Genomic DNA, 20384 nt, shown 5'->3' with positions numbered 1-20384 from the left:
AAATACAGGTACTTAAACATTCTACGTAAGTCAGTTTAGGAGGTGGAACATATTATAAGGCAGTCACTGTAAAGTATGTCAAATACAATAAGAACATTTAAAAATTGTCTATGTAGAAAAGGTTTGTGATACTTAGTATACTATAGTACTTCAAAAACATCTGAATGATAGTCATAGTAGCATGACAGGAAAAAGTTAGTGTTTTGGCATTGGTCTGGCATAAAAAGGCATACTATAAAAGGTCCTTAAGGTCAAATAAAGTATATTATATTTGTAAAAGTCATGGTAAGTTTGTCATTAAAGTGATAAACCAGACCTTTCCCAACAGATATGAAAACAGTGCAAAAATAAGGCCAGATGACAAAAAAACATGTGAAATTTTATTTTAATATAAAATACATAAATAAAGCATCTGCAAGTGGCATCAGAAGCATGTGCACATATTCATATACACACATCCATATATGTAGAGGACTCAAACACGCTACCAGGCATACGATTCACCCCACAAAATAAAGTATAAAGAAACAAAACGATGGTAGTTGCAGCCATTTAGAGAATATGTTACGTAGATATGTGGTTTGGACCAATGCCTGAACTCGACACAGGTCACATGATCACCGCAGCAGGTTTCCTTTAAATATTGACCCTGGAGACACTGATCTAGAAACTGATCATAACTCATCTGTAAACCCTTCAACATAAACTACTGATTTGAGACCAGTGGAACCAGAAGTCACTAAGATATGTCTCTTATATGCTGCAGAGCATCTCCCATTAAAGTCTGCAGATCTTAAAGTTTACAAAACAAGATATTTGAAAAAGAAAGCAACGTTTAAACATCGATGTCCGACTGAAATGTCTAACTTCTAAACCTGTAGAATCAAACATCATTAGACTACATTTGGAAAGAAACTAGCTTTTCTTGTCCTCTTCGCTCCAGAATAGCAAGAAAATAAACATTTGACAAGTTGAACGCAGCGTGTGTCGTAGAAGAATACAGTTATATTTAGTTTCAATATCTCTGCCGATTGCACTTTTAAACATCTGTCCCTTAAATTAAACATAGGATACGACCCTTTGTTTAACATCTCTTTGGCCAAATAAACTCAACTTTTTAAGAATGAAGAATCTTTACATGAGAGAAGTTAGAGGTGGCCAATCAGCCGTCCCCATTTCAATGAAGGCGGGGCAAACATACAAACATACCAGTATCAGACAAACAGACATTTATATGTAAAAACAGACATTCCTCAGAAAAACTCTTCGTGCCGTTTTCTGTTTCGTCAGGAATGAATCCTAAGACCAGGTAATGAGTTGGCGATTTCCTGTTTGCTCGTCACAAAATCAGCGTGTTTGGTTAGACGCCTGAAACGAGGTCTGTGGTACACACGTTCACGTTTAGTTCACTAAATAGCTGAATGCGATAACGCAGCTGATAACAAGTGCCTAAATGAGACTACTAACCAACCAAATGTGTGTTTTCCACAATAATCCAATCTGTTAGCTTTTTGTCTTGAACGCCCTTTCGATGCCAACTCTCAGGTCTGCCTACACAAATACACCATCTCTGCCCCTCTGACGCAACAACAACAGTAAAACTTGTATCTGCCTAAAACTGCTTCCATTGGGCTAAACGGAGCATGGAGGTGGAACGTTAGCCCACGCAGCAGAACAGATCGATATGTCTGTACTTCCTCTCAAACATCACTTCTCATTCAACACCACGATTCAGACGCTGCCAAAAAAGCTTGTAGGAAAAAAAAGTGATATTTTGCAGTTTGTCCCAACGACGAGAAACGGCTTCTTGACCAGAAGAACTTTTTGAAGCTTAAGCTGAACTTTAAAATCTGTTTTTGGCAAGAGGAGAGGGGGGGGGGCAATAAGAGCTCATATAAAGCCGGCTTAGGCAAAGACATCATCTTACTGGAAGAAGATGACATGGCAGCGGATAGATTTGAAGCATGTGTGAGCGTTGTGGGTGTGTCTATGCGAGCTGGGTTTTGAACGCCCCCCAGGCGTGGAAGCAGCGGCTGAAGCAGTGTGGCTCGTTTCCTTTCCGCACCAGACGCAGCTTCCTGGGCGGCTCCGCCTCCTTCGAGCGCATGTGCTGGATGTAAACCTGCAGGGGGGGGGAAGTCAGTGAGATGAGGATGACAGCAGAACCTTTTCACTACAGATGGGGTCCAAAACTAGCGAGCCACATGAATGTCTGGGAGCAAATACATTTGATACGCTACACAATACGGCCAGGATCCGTAGAACTTTCAGAATATTGGGTTGCAGGTTAACGTTTTCCAAAGGGGGGTCCGTCACTTTTAATTATCTTTGCCATTTTATAATACGTTTCTTAAAGTCTTTCATTTGTGTAAAGCACTTTGAATGAGCTTCTGTTGAACGGTGCTAGATACATAATCTCGCCTATTGTTTGAACCCAGTTTTCCACACTAACTAAATCACAGCTTCTCACTCACCTGGCAGGCTTTGAGACTCAGCTTGATCTCCACCTGGCTGGTCTGAGTGCCGACCCACATGTACACCTGAGGGAGGAACAGGAAGTGACGCACAAACACAAACAGTTAATGGTTACAGATGAAAGGAATTAGTCCATCACTCAGATTTAAGATGGGCTGTTACCTCCTTCCCGTTGTCCAGCAACATGATGTCATCGTCAGCCAGGTCGTCCTGACAGAAGTCCGAGCACTTCTCCGACACGGAGAAATATCCCTTCTCATTGGAACACCTGAGGGAGGGAGGGAGGGGAGACAAATAAACCATTGGGAAGTTAACAGTTGATGAAATGAGGAGGAGGAAGGAGACAAAAGACGGTGGCATTGAGAACGAAGCAGATTCAACTTCATATCAATTTATAGGTCGCACTTTTATAAACCATTGCATCACCTGTTAGACGCTTTTATCCAAAGCGACTTAATCCCCACAGGAGCACTTTGGGGTGAAGTGTCTCAGGGACACGACGACATGCTGACTGCAGTGGGGTTTGAACCTGTGACCAACGCACACTCCACTGCGCCACACGCCTCCCATAATAAGTACATAATACCTAGAGATGATGTGCACTCACCTGAAGAGCCGAGCGCGCTTCATATAATCTGCGTCTTCATCGTACTCTTTCTGAGAGCCAATCCCCACCCAGAAGAAGTTCTCTGGCTCCTCCCCCTCATTTATTACCTAGGAGACAAATTGAATCTTCAGTTTGACAACAAACAGACACCTAAGTATCTTTCTCAAATCTGGAGAGAGATAAAGTAGAGAAGCTTTTTATATCTATCGTCACATTTTATGACGTCAATAATGTTTTATTTAGAGTTTAAAATGTTGACAGTTTTAAACGTTTCACTACGGCTCTAGCAAATCATTAAAATGTCTTTAATTGGAATTTAAAAGTGAGAGTATTTGAAGTTTAAGCAAAGCAATGAAAGGAGTTGTGATGATATAGGAGCGACAGAGCGTGTGTGTGGGATTGACCCTTGACCTTTGTCGAGCATTAGAAGCTTCACAGAATAACAAAGAAACATTCATTATAATAAAGGAGTTGAATGAAGCACACAGGCACCTCACGAGTACCTGTTTGCTGTACGTGTTGTCGAACATGCTGTTCATGATGTCCTCGGACAGCTTGGCCTCGTCGGGGTCCGCGGCTCGGCCCACCCACGTGTACACGATGCCCTGATTGTCTGTGCTCTCAAACGGTACCTGCAGAAACCAACTGTTATACAGGAACCAGAAGAACCCTTTTCATAAACAGTACAACGTAGGAGGAGAACCGAACCTTGAGAACAAAGCAGAACTCCGAGTTGAGGTTGCTGGAATCTGTTCCGATCTGGATCGTCCTGAGAGAGATCAAAGAAATGAAGTTCTGCAGACAGTGGTGCTGTGCTTTGATAACAGCTGCTCTCAGAGCTGGGTGTACCTGGTGCAGAGTGCGCTGCCGTTGGTGCGGATGTGGTAGAGCGAGGGCTGGGCGGCGTCCAGCTTCTGTTTCCTCTTCCCTTTGTGGATGATGAACTTCCTCTTGAAGTGCGACAGGAACTTGAGGTTCTCCTGCTGCTGAGTCATCCGCACCACCTGAGCAGCGAGGAGGGAGAGGGTTAACGATTCACTATACGCTCAGAGCAGGGTTTCCGGTAACCCTTTCTATTAAGGTACACAAATTCACCATCAACTAGTTGTTCATTAACATTCATATTAGCTCTTTAATAGTCAGCATTAAACACTTATTAACGCCTTATTCTAGTAAAAGGCCATTAGTCGAGTTGTTCCTCAATAACCGTCTAATTAGTGCTTATTTATCAGAATCATATGCGTAGTTACAGCAGGAAAAAGAGCAGCTTAATGTTACATGTGTTAAATATGTGACATGCATTTTAAAAAAGTACTAAGTTATGATATAATTAAAAAAAATATATAATACAAAAATAAAAAGTTACATAATTAAAAAAAGCCAGGTATATATTACAGTTATTAACGGCATCTATATATTGCACATCTAGCACATATTGCACATAGGTGGTTGGTATTTAACAGCAAGGGTTGATATAGTCTGTGCTGCGGTGTGTGTGTGTGTGTGTGTGTGTGTGTGTGTGTGTGTGTGTGTGTGTGTGTGTGTGTGTGTGTGTGTGTGTGTGGGGGTAAACTAGGGGCTGTGCTGGTTGTATAGTCCGGCCGCTGCAGGAAGGAAAGACCTGCGGTGTCTCTCCGTGACCATTGCAAGTAAGGAAGTTGTTGTACATGAGTGTTGGTCTTAATATGCTCAATAAGGCAGCAGTACCACGAGAATAATAATTCTCCCATAATAACACAAATATGATCTATTCTCATGTAGCAAGACATGAAAAGTGTTAACTGTCTAAATAACTCAAAATGAGGTATTTCTATCTCCATCTTTTTGTTCCCCTTTCTTTACAGGTTAATAAACATAGGAACAACACTTGCAGAAAAACCGGCATAGACAACAACAGAGCGGGATTTCCGTTGTCCACGAGTGCGTTCAGACCCGCTCCCATACCTTGAGTTTTCCGGGGAAGAGGCTCTCGAACTTCTTCTGCAGGGAGAAGGTGAAGGTGAGCCAGCCCATGTTGGAGGCCTGCCTGCCCTGCCAGAAGTACACCACGCACTGGAAGTCTTCCTCAGGCTGCTTCTCCTCTTCCTCAGCTGCTGCGGCGCTCTCCCCCTCAGCGCCCTCACCCCCCTTCTTCCCCTTCCCCTTCTCCTCGTCTTCGTACTCCACAGCCACCCAGTACCTGAAGGAGGCAGAGCGGGGTTAGAGAGAGACTGACTCGCTCTGACAGGACACAGAAACCAACATCTCCCTATTGTTTATTATTGACATTTTGGTTTTAGCCGACTGGTTTTCTATTTATTTGTTTGTCTGTTTTTGTATGTCTGTTTGTCTTCTGTCTGTGTGGCATTTAGTTTGCCCTGGTGTTAAGCAGTATTTACATTGTTACTCTACCTATGTTTCTATAAAGTGAACATGTGTTGACCTACTTTTGATACATGCTCTGATAGAATAACTGTATGCTGTTGAAAAAACCCAATAAACTAAGTTTTAAAAAGAAACCAAGATCTTTCTAAAGGCTATGGCTCCTTTCTGTTTGTGTTGCTCCGAGGGCAAAAAGGTATCGTACAATTATAAACTATTACTATTTTCCAATTTCACTAAGTTACATATTTTGGTACCACTTTAAATAAGACTACCCGTATAAAGGGTTTACCAATAGTTTGTCATTCATTTATTAATTAGGTTGTGAACACTTTATAAATCATTAAGCTTTTATAAGACATGAGATAAACAGGGCAACTGTGACCGGTTGCTTGCCAAATAGTGAGCCCACATATATCTGTGCTGCTAAGTCTTATATTGGCTTCTTCGTCTCCTTCATCAGCCAGCCTCCTTGGTATCTGTTGTTCACTGAGTTGATTCTCGCTAAGTAGCCAATATAAGGCTTAGTCATCCTGCCAAATAGTGAGCCTGTGCTGATGTATGAACACTATGTTAGAACTGGTTTATAAAGGGTTCTTAATGATTACTAAAGTGTTTACAACCTAATTCATAACCTAATTATGAATCCTTTATAAGGGTAGTCTCATTGTTTGCTATTAAGTGGAAACCTGGACAATAGCATGTATTTTACCTAGATGGGAAAATAATTGGGGGAAAACTAAATCTTTTGGAAAATAGTAAAAAAAACGACCAAGTATTATTTCTACATTGTTAATTATAAGCTTTTCGGGAGTGTTTGGCCATTGTTGGTCCATCAGAGGCTCTGATTGGCTCCCCACAGTCACATGTCCTACCTGCAGAGGAAGACGTAGCAGTCCTGCGTGTGGAAGTGACCGAACTCTTCCTCAGGCAGGCGGGCGAACTTCTTCCCCTCCAACACAAACCCTTCCATCCCGTCCAGGTCCTCGTTCCACTCCTCCATCAGACCTTCAGCCTGCACACAGAGGGAGAGACATGTGAGCCAGGAGAGACCTCAGCCTCAAAGAAGGTCTTCAGGTGTGAGTAACTCAACTATTAAATGAGTCAGTGGAAATGAACATTTAATTTCATTTTCCTCGTACGATGTGAGGGTCTAAGGACAGAGGGTCTAAGGACAGAGGGTCTAAGGACAGAGGGTGTCGTATTGTCATACTGATATTCTGTACACACTGTGAAGACCACTGAGACAAAAGTAACATTTGTGATATTGGGCTATATAAATAAACATTGATTGATTTGTATTTGTTCCGTTCATGGTATGCACAACTTAAAGGTGGGGTAGGTAATTCACTTCAGAAACACTTTGTTATATTCCATGGAATGCTCTTAACATCCCGAGAGCAATGAATACATGAAATGCTTTAAAAATAAATACATAAAACATCATCTGTGGAAGCCGTGGCGCTGCAAAAAGCACGACCAATCATTTGAGCGAAACACAAAAACGCACAAAATAAGACTTAGTTCCCACTTGACAGTTAATGGGAAGAAACAAAACAACAATAGCCATGTTGTTACCTCAGTGAGGGCCATGGCGGGCTGCCGGGGGAGGAAGAGGGCGGTGAGGTCGGCCTTCATCTTATCCTTCTGCTCTGCGTCCTTCTTCACCTGAGAGGAAACACAGAGAGACCATCATCACTCTGATACCAGACACAGGCAAGAGCTCCTGCAACATGTCAGTGCTCGATATCCAACCAGTGTGATGTATTTGAAACCCTTTGTATCGCTGACCTTGCCCTGCAGGTTGTCTTTCTGCTGGACGGTCTCAGCTGCTCTGGTGTAATCCACCTTCAGCACGTCATCCCAGTTCTTAAACTTAGACTTATACACCTGAGGAAGAGGAGGAGGAGGAGGAGGAGGAGGAAGAGGAGGAGGAGGAGGAGGAGGAGGAGGAGGAGGAGGAGGAGGAGGAGGAGGAGGAGGAGGAGGAGGAGGAGGAGGAGGAGGAGGAGGAGGAGGAGGAGGAGGAGGAGGAGATTAGATTTACTTTATTGATCCCACTGTGGGAAACTGTTGTCACGGTAGCATGTAAACAAGGGTCAGACATATCAAATATGTAAATATACACATATCAACAGTGAAAGGTATATATCTACAGAGTATGTCTATAGAATACACATTATAAATAAACAGAATTAAAGTTGGATGATTTAAGAAACTAAAATGAGGTATAACGGGTTGAACTGTGCAGAAAAAGGAGGTCAACTAAATATAATTATTTTTGCACTGAATTTGACATGAATAATAACGCAGGCACATTTTATAAAGTATTTCCAAAGTTTCATGATATGTATTCTTCCTTCTTGTAACGGTGCACAGTGTCTTTCTGTTATCATCCATTCACTTTAGAGAAAGCCGTTTCCTAGAAAGTGCATAACGTGCGATTTATAAAAAAAAAAAATGTAATATATTTTTTTTTTAGGACGTGCGATGCTGAGTAAGCAAATTAACTCAAACACGTCATGTTACAATTATTTTACTGCTTGCTTCAAAAGGAAAACTCGCACGGCTCTCATGTCAGGGGTACTTGAGTGAGTGACCTCAAACCACCAATCACAATCACATCTCCAAAGCAACCGGACCCGGGGATTAAAGGTCAAAACACAGTCGTTTCATGTGTTTCTCCAGCGCATGCTAACCGAGCTAGCTCAGCTTGTTGCTCTGATAACTTAAGATCCAGACGTCCGTGACTAAAATCCTTCATCCGGTTAAATATAGTTAAACAAATACCAATTGTATCGCACTAAAGTTCAAGAAAGGATGGTTTGCGGACAAAAAAAAAACTGTCTTTTTTTCAATTCCTGTATGTTTTCATATCGCAGGGAAAATCACAATGTACGTTTTTTCCAATATCGTGCAGCCCTAGATACCGCCATGAGACAGCATGTAAAGCAGGTGGATGTTATTGAGTTTTAAGAAGGGGTTGTGCCGTCCCACCACCTTCACTCCCCAGTCCCTGCAGCAGTGAGTGAGAAGTGTTAACAAAATGATTTTATATTTGATATTGTTGCATCGACTCAGTCGTCTTGTGTCTTATCTGTCAGAGAGAAACCATTATTTATTTTCATTATCATACGTTTGACTTCCTTGTGTCTACTAACCTGATAAATGTTATATTTGCTGCATGTACCTTTTAAAGTTCTTAACAAATCATCTGAAGGGAATTTCTTGTGGTTTGTTTTTTGTGTCACTTTGTAAAGCACTTTGAGCTGCGTGTGTTGTATGAAAAGTGCTGCATAAATAAAGCTTTTTTATTATTATTGTTACCTGGCACTCGGTGCCCTCCAGGTTGCGGGTGACCGAGGCGTGTTTGGGCCGGTGCAGCATGGAGCAGATCTCCTGGCCCAGCTTCAGGGCGGCGGCTCGGACCAGACGAGGAGACTTCCTCCCGATCCAGATGAAGACGTCGGACCAGCAGTCCAGGATGTACACGCCCTTAGTGTCCAGCAGGGACTGCACCTGGGGACACGAGAGGGACAACGTGGAATCAGATATTGACTTTTTAAATGGCAATATTTCAAAAAGTCGTGTTTTTAGCACATAAAGTTACCAGTCTGAGCTCCGGCTGAGTGTCCAGTTTGATCTTGTGGTCTTTGTGCTCCACGGACAGCTTGTAGTTGATCTGAGGCAGCTCCAGGTAGCCCAGACCCAAGCCCACCTGCAGGACAGGATACACAAGAAACAAAACATCAGAGAACTGTAACTTCCTGCTGGGCGATGATATCTGTCGTCATGCTGCCCCCGTCATGTTGCTTAACGTGTTATCACGCTCTAGAGACTTTTTGATAGTTCTAATAAACCCTTTTTTATTGTTTCTGCAAGAGTTAAAGGTGGGGTGGGTAAGTTTGAGAAACCGGCTCGAGATACACTTTGTTATATTCCATGGAATGCTCTTAACATCCCGATAGCAATGAATATCTGAAGCGCTTTGACAAAAAAAAAATACATAACAACATTTCATCAGTGGAAGCCGTGGCGCTGTGAAAAGCACGACCAATCATCTGAGCCGGCTAAAGTAACTGGATGGCCTACCTGCCTGTCAGCCTTCCATCTGTGCACTAACTGATCTCGTGCCCTCATTGGTCATGTGCGCGTTCGTGTGTGTTGGAGGAGGGGCTCTGTGAGGAAGTGGCAGATTTGTTCCGGCTGTGTATTTTCAAATTCTCGCGCACTCGAGCCGGTTTCTCCAAAATGACCCCACCTTTAACTAAAGGTCATATTTCCTGCAACGGCGTTTTTGATGGACTTTTTATTTCTTTTCTAAATAATTTGCAAGTCTATTTCAGTAGAAAGGTGTGTAAGAAAGGGCCTCGTCTAATTAGCAAAACATGTATAGATTCATTTCAACGCTCAGGTCCTAGACCCTCACAAGATAAATGATTTGTTACCGTAAGAAGCCATTTTAAGTAGGGAATGTAACCCATTGAAATACTCACTACAAACAGCAAGGCATAATCAATAAACATCATTTCATTTGGAGCTAAAGAACTGTTCCGATTGTAACCATTGCCATCATTTAGACAACATTTTGACTCGTCTGCCATCATGTATTAAAGTTAAAAAAAGTACTAGTTTTAAGTAACAACTAATGTGAAATGAACCTCTTTGATTCCAGTCATATTTCAATGGGACTGTTTGTGGTTCAGTCCATCCCACATCCTGCACATCATCATGGGTTTACAGAAACAGTGACTTTGAGATCAAGCAGAAAGCTCCACAGTGAATCCCACACACCTCCTAGAGCTCTGAGCCGTTACACCCACACTGCAGGAGCACCACGCTGACACCATGCTGAAGCAGCGCTGCCGTTCAAACGCTCACCTTGTAGAGTTTGGGTCTGACGGGAGAGAAGTCGTCCGGAACGTGTTTCTTGATCTCCTCCGGTTGTCCTCCCAGAACCTCCCAGAAGCCCGGGGGCTCCTGGTTCTGAGAGAGGGTCGTGATCTCCGCCTTGCCCTTACGCTCGTTCTTGTTGATCTTCTCTGCAAACAACCTGCAGGATGAAACAATGCGCACACACTTTGACGCTTCGCTGAACTACAAGTATGTCGTTTTTATGGCTTTAGATTTGCCTTCCGTCGAAATGTTTGTGTTTCTAATTGCTTTGTGTCCTACCTGGCCTTCGTGGTGCCGCTCAGAGTCGCGTTGGCTCCTCTCCAGATAAAGATGTCTGGTCCACTGTCCAACAGGAAGACAAACCTGCCATAAACAAAACAAAAACAATCAAAAACTAACTACAGTTAATGTCAAATAGAAAGGGATCAAATCAAAATGTATCTAATATCACAGGGCTTTAAAATGTGTTCAGCATCATATACCCTCCGTCATAAGAGTGTGAGTGTAGGCAGGAAGTGTGTGAGAGTTACCGTGGGTCGAGCGAGGAGGCCTTCACCGGGACAGACTCCAGTCGGATGTTCTTCTTGCCGTAAACTCTGTACAACCTGTTGGACAAAAACAATATTTAATTCCTCATTCAAAATGTTTTCAGACCAACAGACACAAAAGTTCACATCACAACATCTACCGCTTTAATCTGACTAAATGTATTCAGACTCCAAATGAATAATCTCCGACAAGATAACATATAAAAGCAAAGAGAAATGATATATCTATTTTTAGGGAACACGTTTTGTTGGTGGAGATTGTTGTTGTAATACTCATGTTGGCCACAACAGGCTGACAGTGATGAGTAATGAAGCAACTGGCAGTTACCATTAGCCTGCAAGATGATTTATATATGTAACTTTGAAACATTAAACTCTTTACCCAAACAAGTTTCACAATTTTACGGAAGATAAAAGGATACCCTGAAAAGCATTTTGATCAGAGTTATGGATCCAGGTTCTTCCATTTCTCTAACTTGCCTCACGGCGCTTCTGTTCCTCGCCTCGAAAGACATAAAGAATGGAAATAACAAAGACGCATTTGAAAAACAAGTCTCGTACATCTCACCTGATAGGATAGCTGGTGTCCTCCACAGTGTAGAAGCCGCTGGCTGTTCCTCCCTCGATGTAGGAGATCTCATTGTTAAACACCTGCACGCAGACAGAAAACAGTCTCGTACTCAATAGGTCGCCATTGTCAGTATGTGCGTCTGTGTTTGTTCAAACGGTGTATGACTGATGATATGTGTATGTCTCTTAATGTCCACTATGTTTGTATATGTACATGTACGCGGAACTGCAGGACGGAGTCCAGAACACATTTCCTTACAGGGACAATAAAGTATATCGTATCGTACTCCATCCAATAAAGAAAATGGATTTTACAAACATTGTGTTAAAGCATCCGGACTAAATCCACCAGACTCAGGGACAGTTTCCTCCCACAGGCCATAAGACTGTTAAGGGGCGTACACACCAAACTGACACCAAAAGAACACGACTGTTGTGTCGCCTCGCGTCTCTGCGTCTTGGCCATGTGTCGCACTGGAACACACCGCAAAGACTTCAGCCGACGGCCAAGTTGCACGTACGAACTGTGCATGCGTGAGTGGCAATAACTCTCCTTACCAGCAGGCGGCGGTAGTGTGGATTCGTCATTCAAAAGAGGCAACAACCAGAAGACAGACTGCGTGATACACCGAGAGAAGAAGAACAGACTGCGTTTTCACTCTACAGCGAGAAGCTCACGGGGCTTTCCCGAACCCGTGTCGAGAGCTGGAGTTAAATGAAGTCTCAGATTTGCCTTCTTAATAGTTTGTTTGGGTCCCTCCCTTCCGTTTCACTTCTCATGCACTGATTCGCTAAGCTGAACAGCCAATCAGAGTGATTTCTTTAGCCGACGGCCCTTTACCGACAGCCAAGCGGCGGAAGGTGTCGGCACGGCCGTAAAGACACGACGGGGCGGGACACACCAATCTGAGTAGGGCGAATCGACGGCCCGACATCTATCGACGGCCGAAATCGGCTTGGTGTGTAAGGACCATAGACCAGTGTTTCTCAAACTTTTTCACAACAAGGACCACTTAACCAATAAAATAACACTCGTGGACCACCTAACTCCACAAATATCCAAAATCGCATCGTTTTTCTAGAACAGATTACAAATCGCCTGAAAATGGTACAAACAAGTGGCAGCAAGTGTGATGAAGGTGTTGCCCTGGGCTTTATCATGCCATCGAAAGTGAAACTTAACCTCGCTCCATTGCGGAGATATTCCCGCGAGAGTGCGGAAAACTTAAATGTATTTATTTATTTCAAATGTGAAATGTTACCAATATACTCGCGGACCACTAGGGGGCGCTCACGGACCACCAGTGGTCCGCGGACCACACTTTGAGAAGCACTGCCATAGACTGTAAGGACCTTTAAACACCTCAACCTTTGAAAGAACATCCATAACATTCATCTGGTTGCAACTTAGATATATATCAATATTCCAATGACTTGTATATAGACTATTCTGCACTGTTTCTATTATATTCTATTTTATTTACTTGCACTATTATCGGTTTGATTGTGTTGCACTGTTGGAGGAGCCTGGGACCTCAGATTTTCATTGTCATAACTACACTGTAAATAAAAGCCTTGAATCTTGAAATGTTACACTGTAAAGCACAGGGGTTTTACTTTGTGTTAAGCTTTGACTCTCAATTGTCTGTCTGCCTATCGGTGTGCCCCTATCATCTGTACAGTTGAGTCTACGTACGGCGCTGAACTCCTCGCTCTCGTCTCCCATCTCCTCCCTTATCGTCCTGCACTCGGCTCCCAGGAAGTTCCTCAGGTTGACGGAGTGGATGGCGGCGCCGGCTTTCTTGTCCAGCGTGGCGTCCTGACCAATCCAGTAGAAGATCTGCCAGTTCAGCTGCCCGTTCTCATCCAGGAAGGTCTGCAAGTTCACAAAGGACGGAGGTAAGAGAGTTGTCCTGGCATATAGAGTGCAGGACAGTTTACAGAAATATATATCCTGTGTTGTTTGATTTGATGTGTCACCTTGAGGATGATGTAGCTGTCGGCCTCGTAGAACTTGCTGTGGAAAGCTTCGTCCACCTGTAGAGGAATAAAGTTCTCTATCTGCCACACGGACACCCCTGGGACCTGAAGGACGGGGGAACAGGAGATATAAACACGGATATCTGTACCATGCAAAACTTGAAATGTTTATCTGACATTTTTATAATCAATCTTTTAGTTGGTTGGCTGTAGCTTGGACAGAATCAGAATACTTTTTTTCTCCCGAGGAAAAACAGGTTTATTTTAGGCAAAGCAAGTTTATTTATATAGCACCTTTAAAACACAATTTTAGAATGAAATAAAACAAAAAATATGATTATTAGATGAAATAAAAATGTCCAGTAAAAGATCAAACAAATAAAAAATAATACAAATATGTATATGAAGAAAATAAGTCAGAAAGGGCAATACAAAAGAAATAATGAAATTAACATATTTGTATAAACACAAGAAGTTAAATTAAAACAAATGATTTTGATAAGATAAGAAGTTCAACAATCCAGTAATATGTCCAAAATATGTTAAAGGTTAAAATCAAGTAAAAGATCAAATAAATAAAATAGATATTTAGATAAATCTAAGTAAGTAAAAGTGTGCCCCTCACCTGGCCCACGTCCTCCATAAAGAACTCGGAGTAGTCCAGCGCCGGTTTCTCCAGACTCTTGTCCCAGCGCCGGACCTTTAGATCGGCGAGCTTCAGTTCCCCGTTCTCCTGCAGGACCAAAGGATGTGTTTACAGTAGGAAGGTAGTTTAAGAACCTCTGGACGTTGTATCCATCCTTCCTGATCTTTACCGTTGACTCCAAGTTGTTCCTCTCCTGAGCGACGTCGCTCATGCCCTTCAGCACCTGCTTGGCCTGGTCGTCCTGAGAGCTGTCCTTCCTCCTCCTCAGCCTCATCTTCCTCGCCAGGGGGTCTCGGGGGCTGGCTCCTGCAAACATAAAGACAGAGATACCAGGAGTTACTTCAGCATCAGCAGACTGATATCAACATTAATATCGTATTAAGACTTTCACATCGCTGTATATTTTTAAATATACATATTATACTGTATTTTGTAGTAGAATTAGCAATTTGTTTATATAACTTCTTATGTTCATACAAATATTTTATCTACTTTAATTCTACTTTAAAATATATCTTTTATTTTGTTATAAAATTGAGAAACTGTCACAAAATGTCCGCCTGGGATAAAAGAAAGAATTCTGATTCTGATGATTTTAATGAAGTTTTCATTTAAAAAAATGTGAATGATTTTTTAATATTAAATAAGGAACTTATACTATAAACATTAAAGTCCAAACTCTTCCTCCAGTTACAGACGTAAACACACGTACCTCCCCCAGCAGCAGCCACGGTCGCCGGCGAGGCCCCGGCCAGACGCAGCTGGTTCTGCAGAGAGAAGTCGATGTTGTACCACTCGGCTCCGCGGTCCACCGGCTTGGGAGGCATCACCAGGTTAGGGTTCTCACGCACATCCAGAACCTAGAGACAAAAGAACGGGTTGCATCATCATGTATTTGCATTTACCCTTCCTAAACATTATGACCTTACAGAGCACCAATCATTCCAGGTCTGTTTGTCATTAGCATTCCTACCGAAATGTAAAATATACTGGACTATTGTCTTTTTCATGAAGTTGTTATGTCTGTCAGATTAAGTTCTATTTGCTTTATCCAACTTCATCCTATTTTAACTAGAATGTATTGTATGTAAGTGTGTTATATGTTCTCTCCAGCCAGGAGACAAGTTACTTTATGACACTTTTATGAAGTAATCAACCCTATAAATAATCTACAATTTTCCCTAAAATAAATGCTGTTTAAATCCAATTCTGTCAGAGTATTTGACCTTGCAGGGAATTTAGGTTAAATGTCAGGTCACCCAACACCATGGCAAATAAATAAAAAATAAAAATAGACCTCATATATTCCATATTTCAACTGTCTGGAAGCACTGACTCAGTGTTGAAATGTTTTTGTTTCTTAGAGTTCAGAAGTTGCAGAAACATTCAAATTGAGTGGCCAGTAAAAAATGCTCTGTAACCTGCCACAGTGACTGGTGGAGAAACAAGTGCATTTTTAGTTAATAGTGATTGTACCTCTAAATCAGTCAGGAAGTGGACGGCCTCGGGCAGCGTTACCAGACGGTTTTTATTCAGCACCAGCTTCTTCAGCTTGCCACACCTACACAACACAAAACCACATATTGTATCAACATAGCCAATTACTCTTGTGTCGACATAACTCACCATGTACAGAGAATCTCCTACCGCCAGCATACTTCTACATAGCTGTTGAATTTGGTTGTTTAGCTATAAATGCTTCTTCATCAAGACTCAGCCTTTTAGGGGAAAATATAAATATCAGAGTAACAATGCACCTTCAGTCTGTGTGTGTGTTGGTGTGTAAAGCTCACCTGCAGAGCCCCTCTGGGATCAGTTCCAGGTTGTTGTTGGCAGCCATGAACTCTGTGAGGCTGGACAGTTTGCCTACGCCCGGAGGCACCCCGTCAAAGTCCAGTTTGTTGGAGTTCACATACAGCTTCTTCAGTTTGGACAGCTTACAGATTGCAGACTGAGTAGAGACACACAAGAGAAATGTTGATTTAATGCAAGTTACAAAAGCTAGTAAGATTCCAGCAAGAAAGTAGATCACATTGATAACCCAGTAAAACACCCAAAATAATGTAATCAAATGTGTCCTTAAATGTAGCAACAACTCCAGCTCCACAGCGTTCTAAACACAGAAAGATAAAACAGCGGCTCCTAGCTGCAGTGAGTGTTTCTCCGTGAGCTTACGGGCAGGGAGGTGAGCTGGTTGCGGCTCAGGTTGAGCGTCTCCAGCTGCGTCCACTGGTCGATGCAGAGGGACAGCTCTGTGATCTGATTGCTGCTCAGGTTCAGTCTCTTCAAACTGCCCAGAGTGTAGAGACACTCGGGGACGCGGGACAGGTCGTTACCGGACAGGTCGACATCTGGGAGGGACGGGAGGACAGAGGGAACACGGGTTAGTAAGAGGATGTTTCCCCAGAGCAACTGTGTTCCTCTAATCTGTTTCCTAATTTAGCAATTGAAACATTGACTTCTCTTATGACTTAGTAGTCAGTAGCAATGGTCAAGATGTCTATGTTTTCATCTGACAATGCACCACTAATAGTGTTAGAGAATAATCGTTTCCACGGGGAGAGAAAGACTGCTTCTCTGTTGCCTGTCAGGTGGTGAATGTTTAAGACTCTGAAATGTTTTACTTTGACTGTACTGCTATGTGAAAAATGTACCACCGTGCCAAGAGGTAACCGTAAGAAGAAGAATGGGCCAAGCCCCGAAAAAAGCTCTGGAAGAAAACATGACAGTGGTGTGTGTGAGTTTATCTACGTGTGTTACCTGCTAAGTGTGTCAGGCCCTCCAGGCTGGTGGGCATGTTGGTCTGGGTCCTCTGGGTGTTCCTCAGGTGGAGAGTCTGTAACGCCACCATGGCTGGCAGCTGGCTGCTCACACACACGGAAATAAAGAGACAAATAAACGTTAAATCAGGTAAAGGTGTGATATTGCCAGATTGTCATTAAAAAATATATTAATGATCATGGTGTCATTTTTTTTTAAAGGATCTATGCCAAACATACATGTTTTGTTAAGTAGAACACAATTTATAGGCCTGTATTTTCTCACAGTACGACAACACATATATTTAGACGGTGCTTTCTTCAATTTGAATATTGTCCATATCGCAATTTCAATCACATTTTTGATGAATTGTGCAGCCCTGAGTCCTGTCTGCTCACCGCAGCTGGGCATGCATCAGCGGGTTGTTGTTCAGTGTGAGCGTCTGCAGGTGGACCAGGCGTCTCATCTGCGGCGGCAGGCTGTCCAGCTTGTTGTCGCTCAGGTCCAGATACAGCAGGTCTGTCAGGTTGATGAACAGCTGGTTGGGGATGGCGTCGATGCTGTTGTGGCTCAGATTCAGAACCAGCATGTTCCTGCTGTTCTCCAGGTCCCGGGGGATCTCCGTCAGCTGGTTGAAACTCAAGTCCTGAAGGAGAATAAGGGGAAATGTGGCGTTTTTGAAGACAATACTGTCAGGGAGGTAGAGTTATGTTGGATGTGGGTTGGTAAGCAGATACATTGGGATTGTGTGAGAGTATTACATACCAGCACAGAGAGGTCATCTAGCTGAAAGATGTCATCGGGGACTCCGGAGTTTTTCAGGTTGTTGGCTCTGGCTACCACCGCCTGCACAGATATAGGAACACAATTAGGGCAATATAAAAACTACACATTGGCACGAGGAGAAGGGGCCATATTAAAAGCATCACATTGAAATGTACAGTGCTTATGGCTTGTAAGAAATTGCCACATGCTTTGTCTTGTGCGCGTGTGGGTGTCACTTACCCGTAGATTGGGTAAACTGGACAGTTCTCCATGTAGAGTGGTCAGGCTGTTGTGACTCACTGAAAGATGCTCCTGAAGAAGAACAACAGAGGTTTTGTTTACAGACTGCACCAACAAAGAAAATATCATCTATAACTCCATAAATACACTCTATAAATGTCCAGTTTGCAACGTACTTCTTGCACTAATTCTCATTTGTCACTAAACAGAATGATTCGACGAAAAACAGGATCAAATCAAGACTGATAAACACAGCCCAGACACTGTGACTCCTTGCTGAGACAGCAGACTAATCTTATTCACCTTTTCACCGCAGCCTGCTGAGTAAAGCTTTGGAGGTTCAGATTAGATAATCCTATCAAGGATATGAAGGACTAAAGTAAGGCTGAGTGTTTTATCAAATGAGGTTGTACTGTTGTCTAAATCTACTGATGTGAAGTCCTTTAAATATAAACAATTAACAATACTGTTCCCAACCATGCATGTATAGATGGCTTGGGGAATTACATTAACATAGGTTGCTATAGGTGACAACTACGATTTCAAGTGCAGTCCTGAAGGTCTCACCAGCTTCTGCAGAGAGGCCAGCTCCTCTGGGAGGTAACACAGTCCGGTCCTGTTCAGCTTCAGCCATCGCAGACTGCTCATACACTTCACATGCTCGGGGAAGTACCCGCCCTGTAAAGACAGAGAGGAAAGGAAGGTCAATGCTAGATCTTTGGAAAGTTAAATTGAGAGGAAGTTGGTGGAGGGTGCAAATAAAACCCACCCAACATTGTCTGGTTACCTAAATCATTTGAGACTGAAATGTTGGTGTAAAACCCTTAGATGTAGTGTTAACACATCTAAGTTCAAACTGAAGTTTTTTCTTCCAAATAATTACCATATGTTTAGCTAAATGTATTAAACACAGCATATGAACCTTGTATATCCATAAGAATAAGAACAGTGCATTTCTTGCATGCACCTACAAACCCTGATATAAGTTGACAGCCTTGCTGGTTTATTGTGAGTCAACTTGGTCATTTAAAATCAGCTCCATGAGTTTAGAAAGCAGACATTTAGCTAGCTGTGATGTGCAGTATTTTATAGTCGGGATAAGAAACCTTTCAGTCGGTCGTTATGATTCATAGTTAGGCAGAGGAAATGATGTCATCCTGTACTGTAGATATAAGCAGCCATTCATTTAACAATAAGGTTATTTATCCAGCTTCGTACTATTTTCATACCAACATGGCAGCTAGCATTACGCACACAAATAGTTCTGACAGTTAGAATACATGCCAGATGATCTCAGCTGTCAGTCGGGCTGCTTTTAATTCCAGTCTCTCAAACTAAGCTCACAAAGTGTGTCTGTTTTCAATCCTGCAACCATGACGACATTGAGTCAACAAACTCTAAAACTGTAACCAAATGTATTGAATTGTTGGCCTTGTAGGTTAGTGATTGTACTAAAACGCTGATAAAGCTGAGACATGTTGTGAAGGGAAGTTTGAGTCAGAGTTAGCCAACAGTGAAGCTAAGTTTGCTAGCTAATGTGACGTTGAAACTAGAGCTAAAGATCCCAAACTACACAGAATGAGCTAACATGTACCCATAACAAAGTAGAAAACGAACCCTTTCAGCCCATTCCTCTAAATAGAAAGTGGTCAAATGCCAGGAAACAGGCTAGTGACGGAAACCAGACAGCTACTTTGTCCATGTCAAACTGACAACTGGCTAACGCCCAATGCTAGCGACGTTAAGCTAAGCTAGTGTTTAGCGAGTTTAGCCGTCTGTTGTGACTGTCTAACTTGGGTTAGCTTTAGCTAGCTAGCTCAACGCGTTCAACCGCGACGAATTCAATACCAGCAAAAACATATTGGAAGACTTACTTTAAAGTCGTTTCCACTGAGATCTACCCCCCTGATGAAGGGAAGAACTCCGGTGGAAGCCATTTCTGGTTGCTTTATCAGCTGCTCTGCCCTCAACTGTCTATTTTGGACCAGAGGCAGGGAGGGTTGTGGCTGGCTGCGGCACACTTCTTCTTCGTTTGTTTTAATGGCGGGCGACAAACCAACGTTTTAAGGTGCATGCCGCCACCTACTGTATTGGAGTGTGTATCGTCAAGACTGAAAGACAATTACAAGAAAACCATGCTAAATTCTAGAAATAAAAACGGTATTGTTGACATATTTAATTAAAGACCGCTGAAAAACAAACAAACGCGACGACATCAGTGTTAATAATAATAATAATAATTCCTTACATTTATTATAGCGCTTTTCCAGATGCTCAAAGCGCTTTACAAATACACATTACACATATTTTTTATACATGCAATGGTCACTGTGGACAATACCCACAGGAGCAAGTTCAGGTGAAGTGTCTTGCCCAAGGACACAGTGTTGTGCAATATGTACCTATTTTGAATTAGTATTATTACTGGCTGCCTTCTGAGTTTGACAATTGTAATAGTCTAATACGAATCTGTAAATTACTATTTGCAATATATGATTGTTCAACATGTTTTTTTATACACTTCACTTCAGTATTT

General features: G+C 42.5%; 1 protein-coding gene across 1 annotated transcript; it reads right to left on the bottom strand.

Moving 5' to 3' along the window:
• Positions 1–369: 369 nt before the first annotated feature.
• flii (FLII actin remodeling protein) lies at positions 370–19870 on the bottom strand. Its single transcript, XM_034227277.1, has 31 exons — positions 19723–19870; positions 18416–18526; positions 17849–17920; positions 17609–17689; positions 17242–17489; positions 16844–16947; positions 16259–16434; positions 15877–16034; positions 15560–15644; positions 14796–14943; positions 14253–14389; positions 14063–14170; positions 13438–13542; positions 13154–13333; positions 11456–11538; positions 10870–10944; positions 10619–10702; positions 10325–10496; positions 9054–9161; positions 8771–8962; positions 7235–7333; positions 7022–7111; positions 6319–6458; positions 5027–5261; positions 3932–4086; positions 3791–3851; positions 3586–3714; positions 3083–3189; positions 2638–2743; positions 2475–2540; positions 370–2122 (listed from the first exon to the last, which is right to left on the bottom strand). Exons 1-31 carry the CDS (start codon positions 19783–19785, stop codon positions 1988–1990), a joined length of 3813 nt encoding a protein of 1270 aa, XP_034083168.1. The 5' UTR covers positions 19786–19870; the 3' UTR covers positions 370–1987.
• Between the last annotated feature and the right edge of the window lie 514 nt (positions 19871–20384).

This window comes from Gymnodraco acuticeps, unplaced genomic scaffold (genome assembly GCF_902827175.1).
Source record: "Gymnodraco acuticeps unplaced genomic scaffold, fGymAcu1.1, whole genome shotgun sequence".
Taxonomy (NCBI): Eukaryota; Metazoa; Chordata; class Actinopteri; order Perciformes; family Bathydraconidae; genus Gymnodraco; species Gymnodraco acuticeps.
The sequence above is the reverse complement of the archived record's forward strand: the minus strand, read 5'-3'. Positions and strand labels throughout refer to the sequence as shown.

Coding starts and splice junctions, on each gene's coding strand:
- flii (XM_034227277.1), bottom strand. CDS start 19,785: ATGGCTTCCACCGGAGTTCTTCCCTTCATCAGGGGGGTAGATCTCAGT. Junction 10,497..10,618: donor AGCGGCACCACGAAGGCCAG/GTAGGACACAAA, acceptor TTCATCCTGCAG/GTTGTTTGCAGAGAAGATCA. Junction 3,190..3,585: donor ACAACACGTACAGCAAACAG/GTACTCGTGAGG, acceptor TTTGTCTCCTAG/GTAATAAATGAGGGGGAGGA.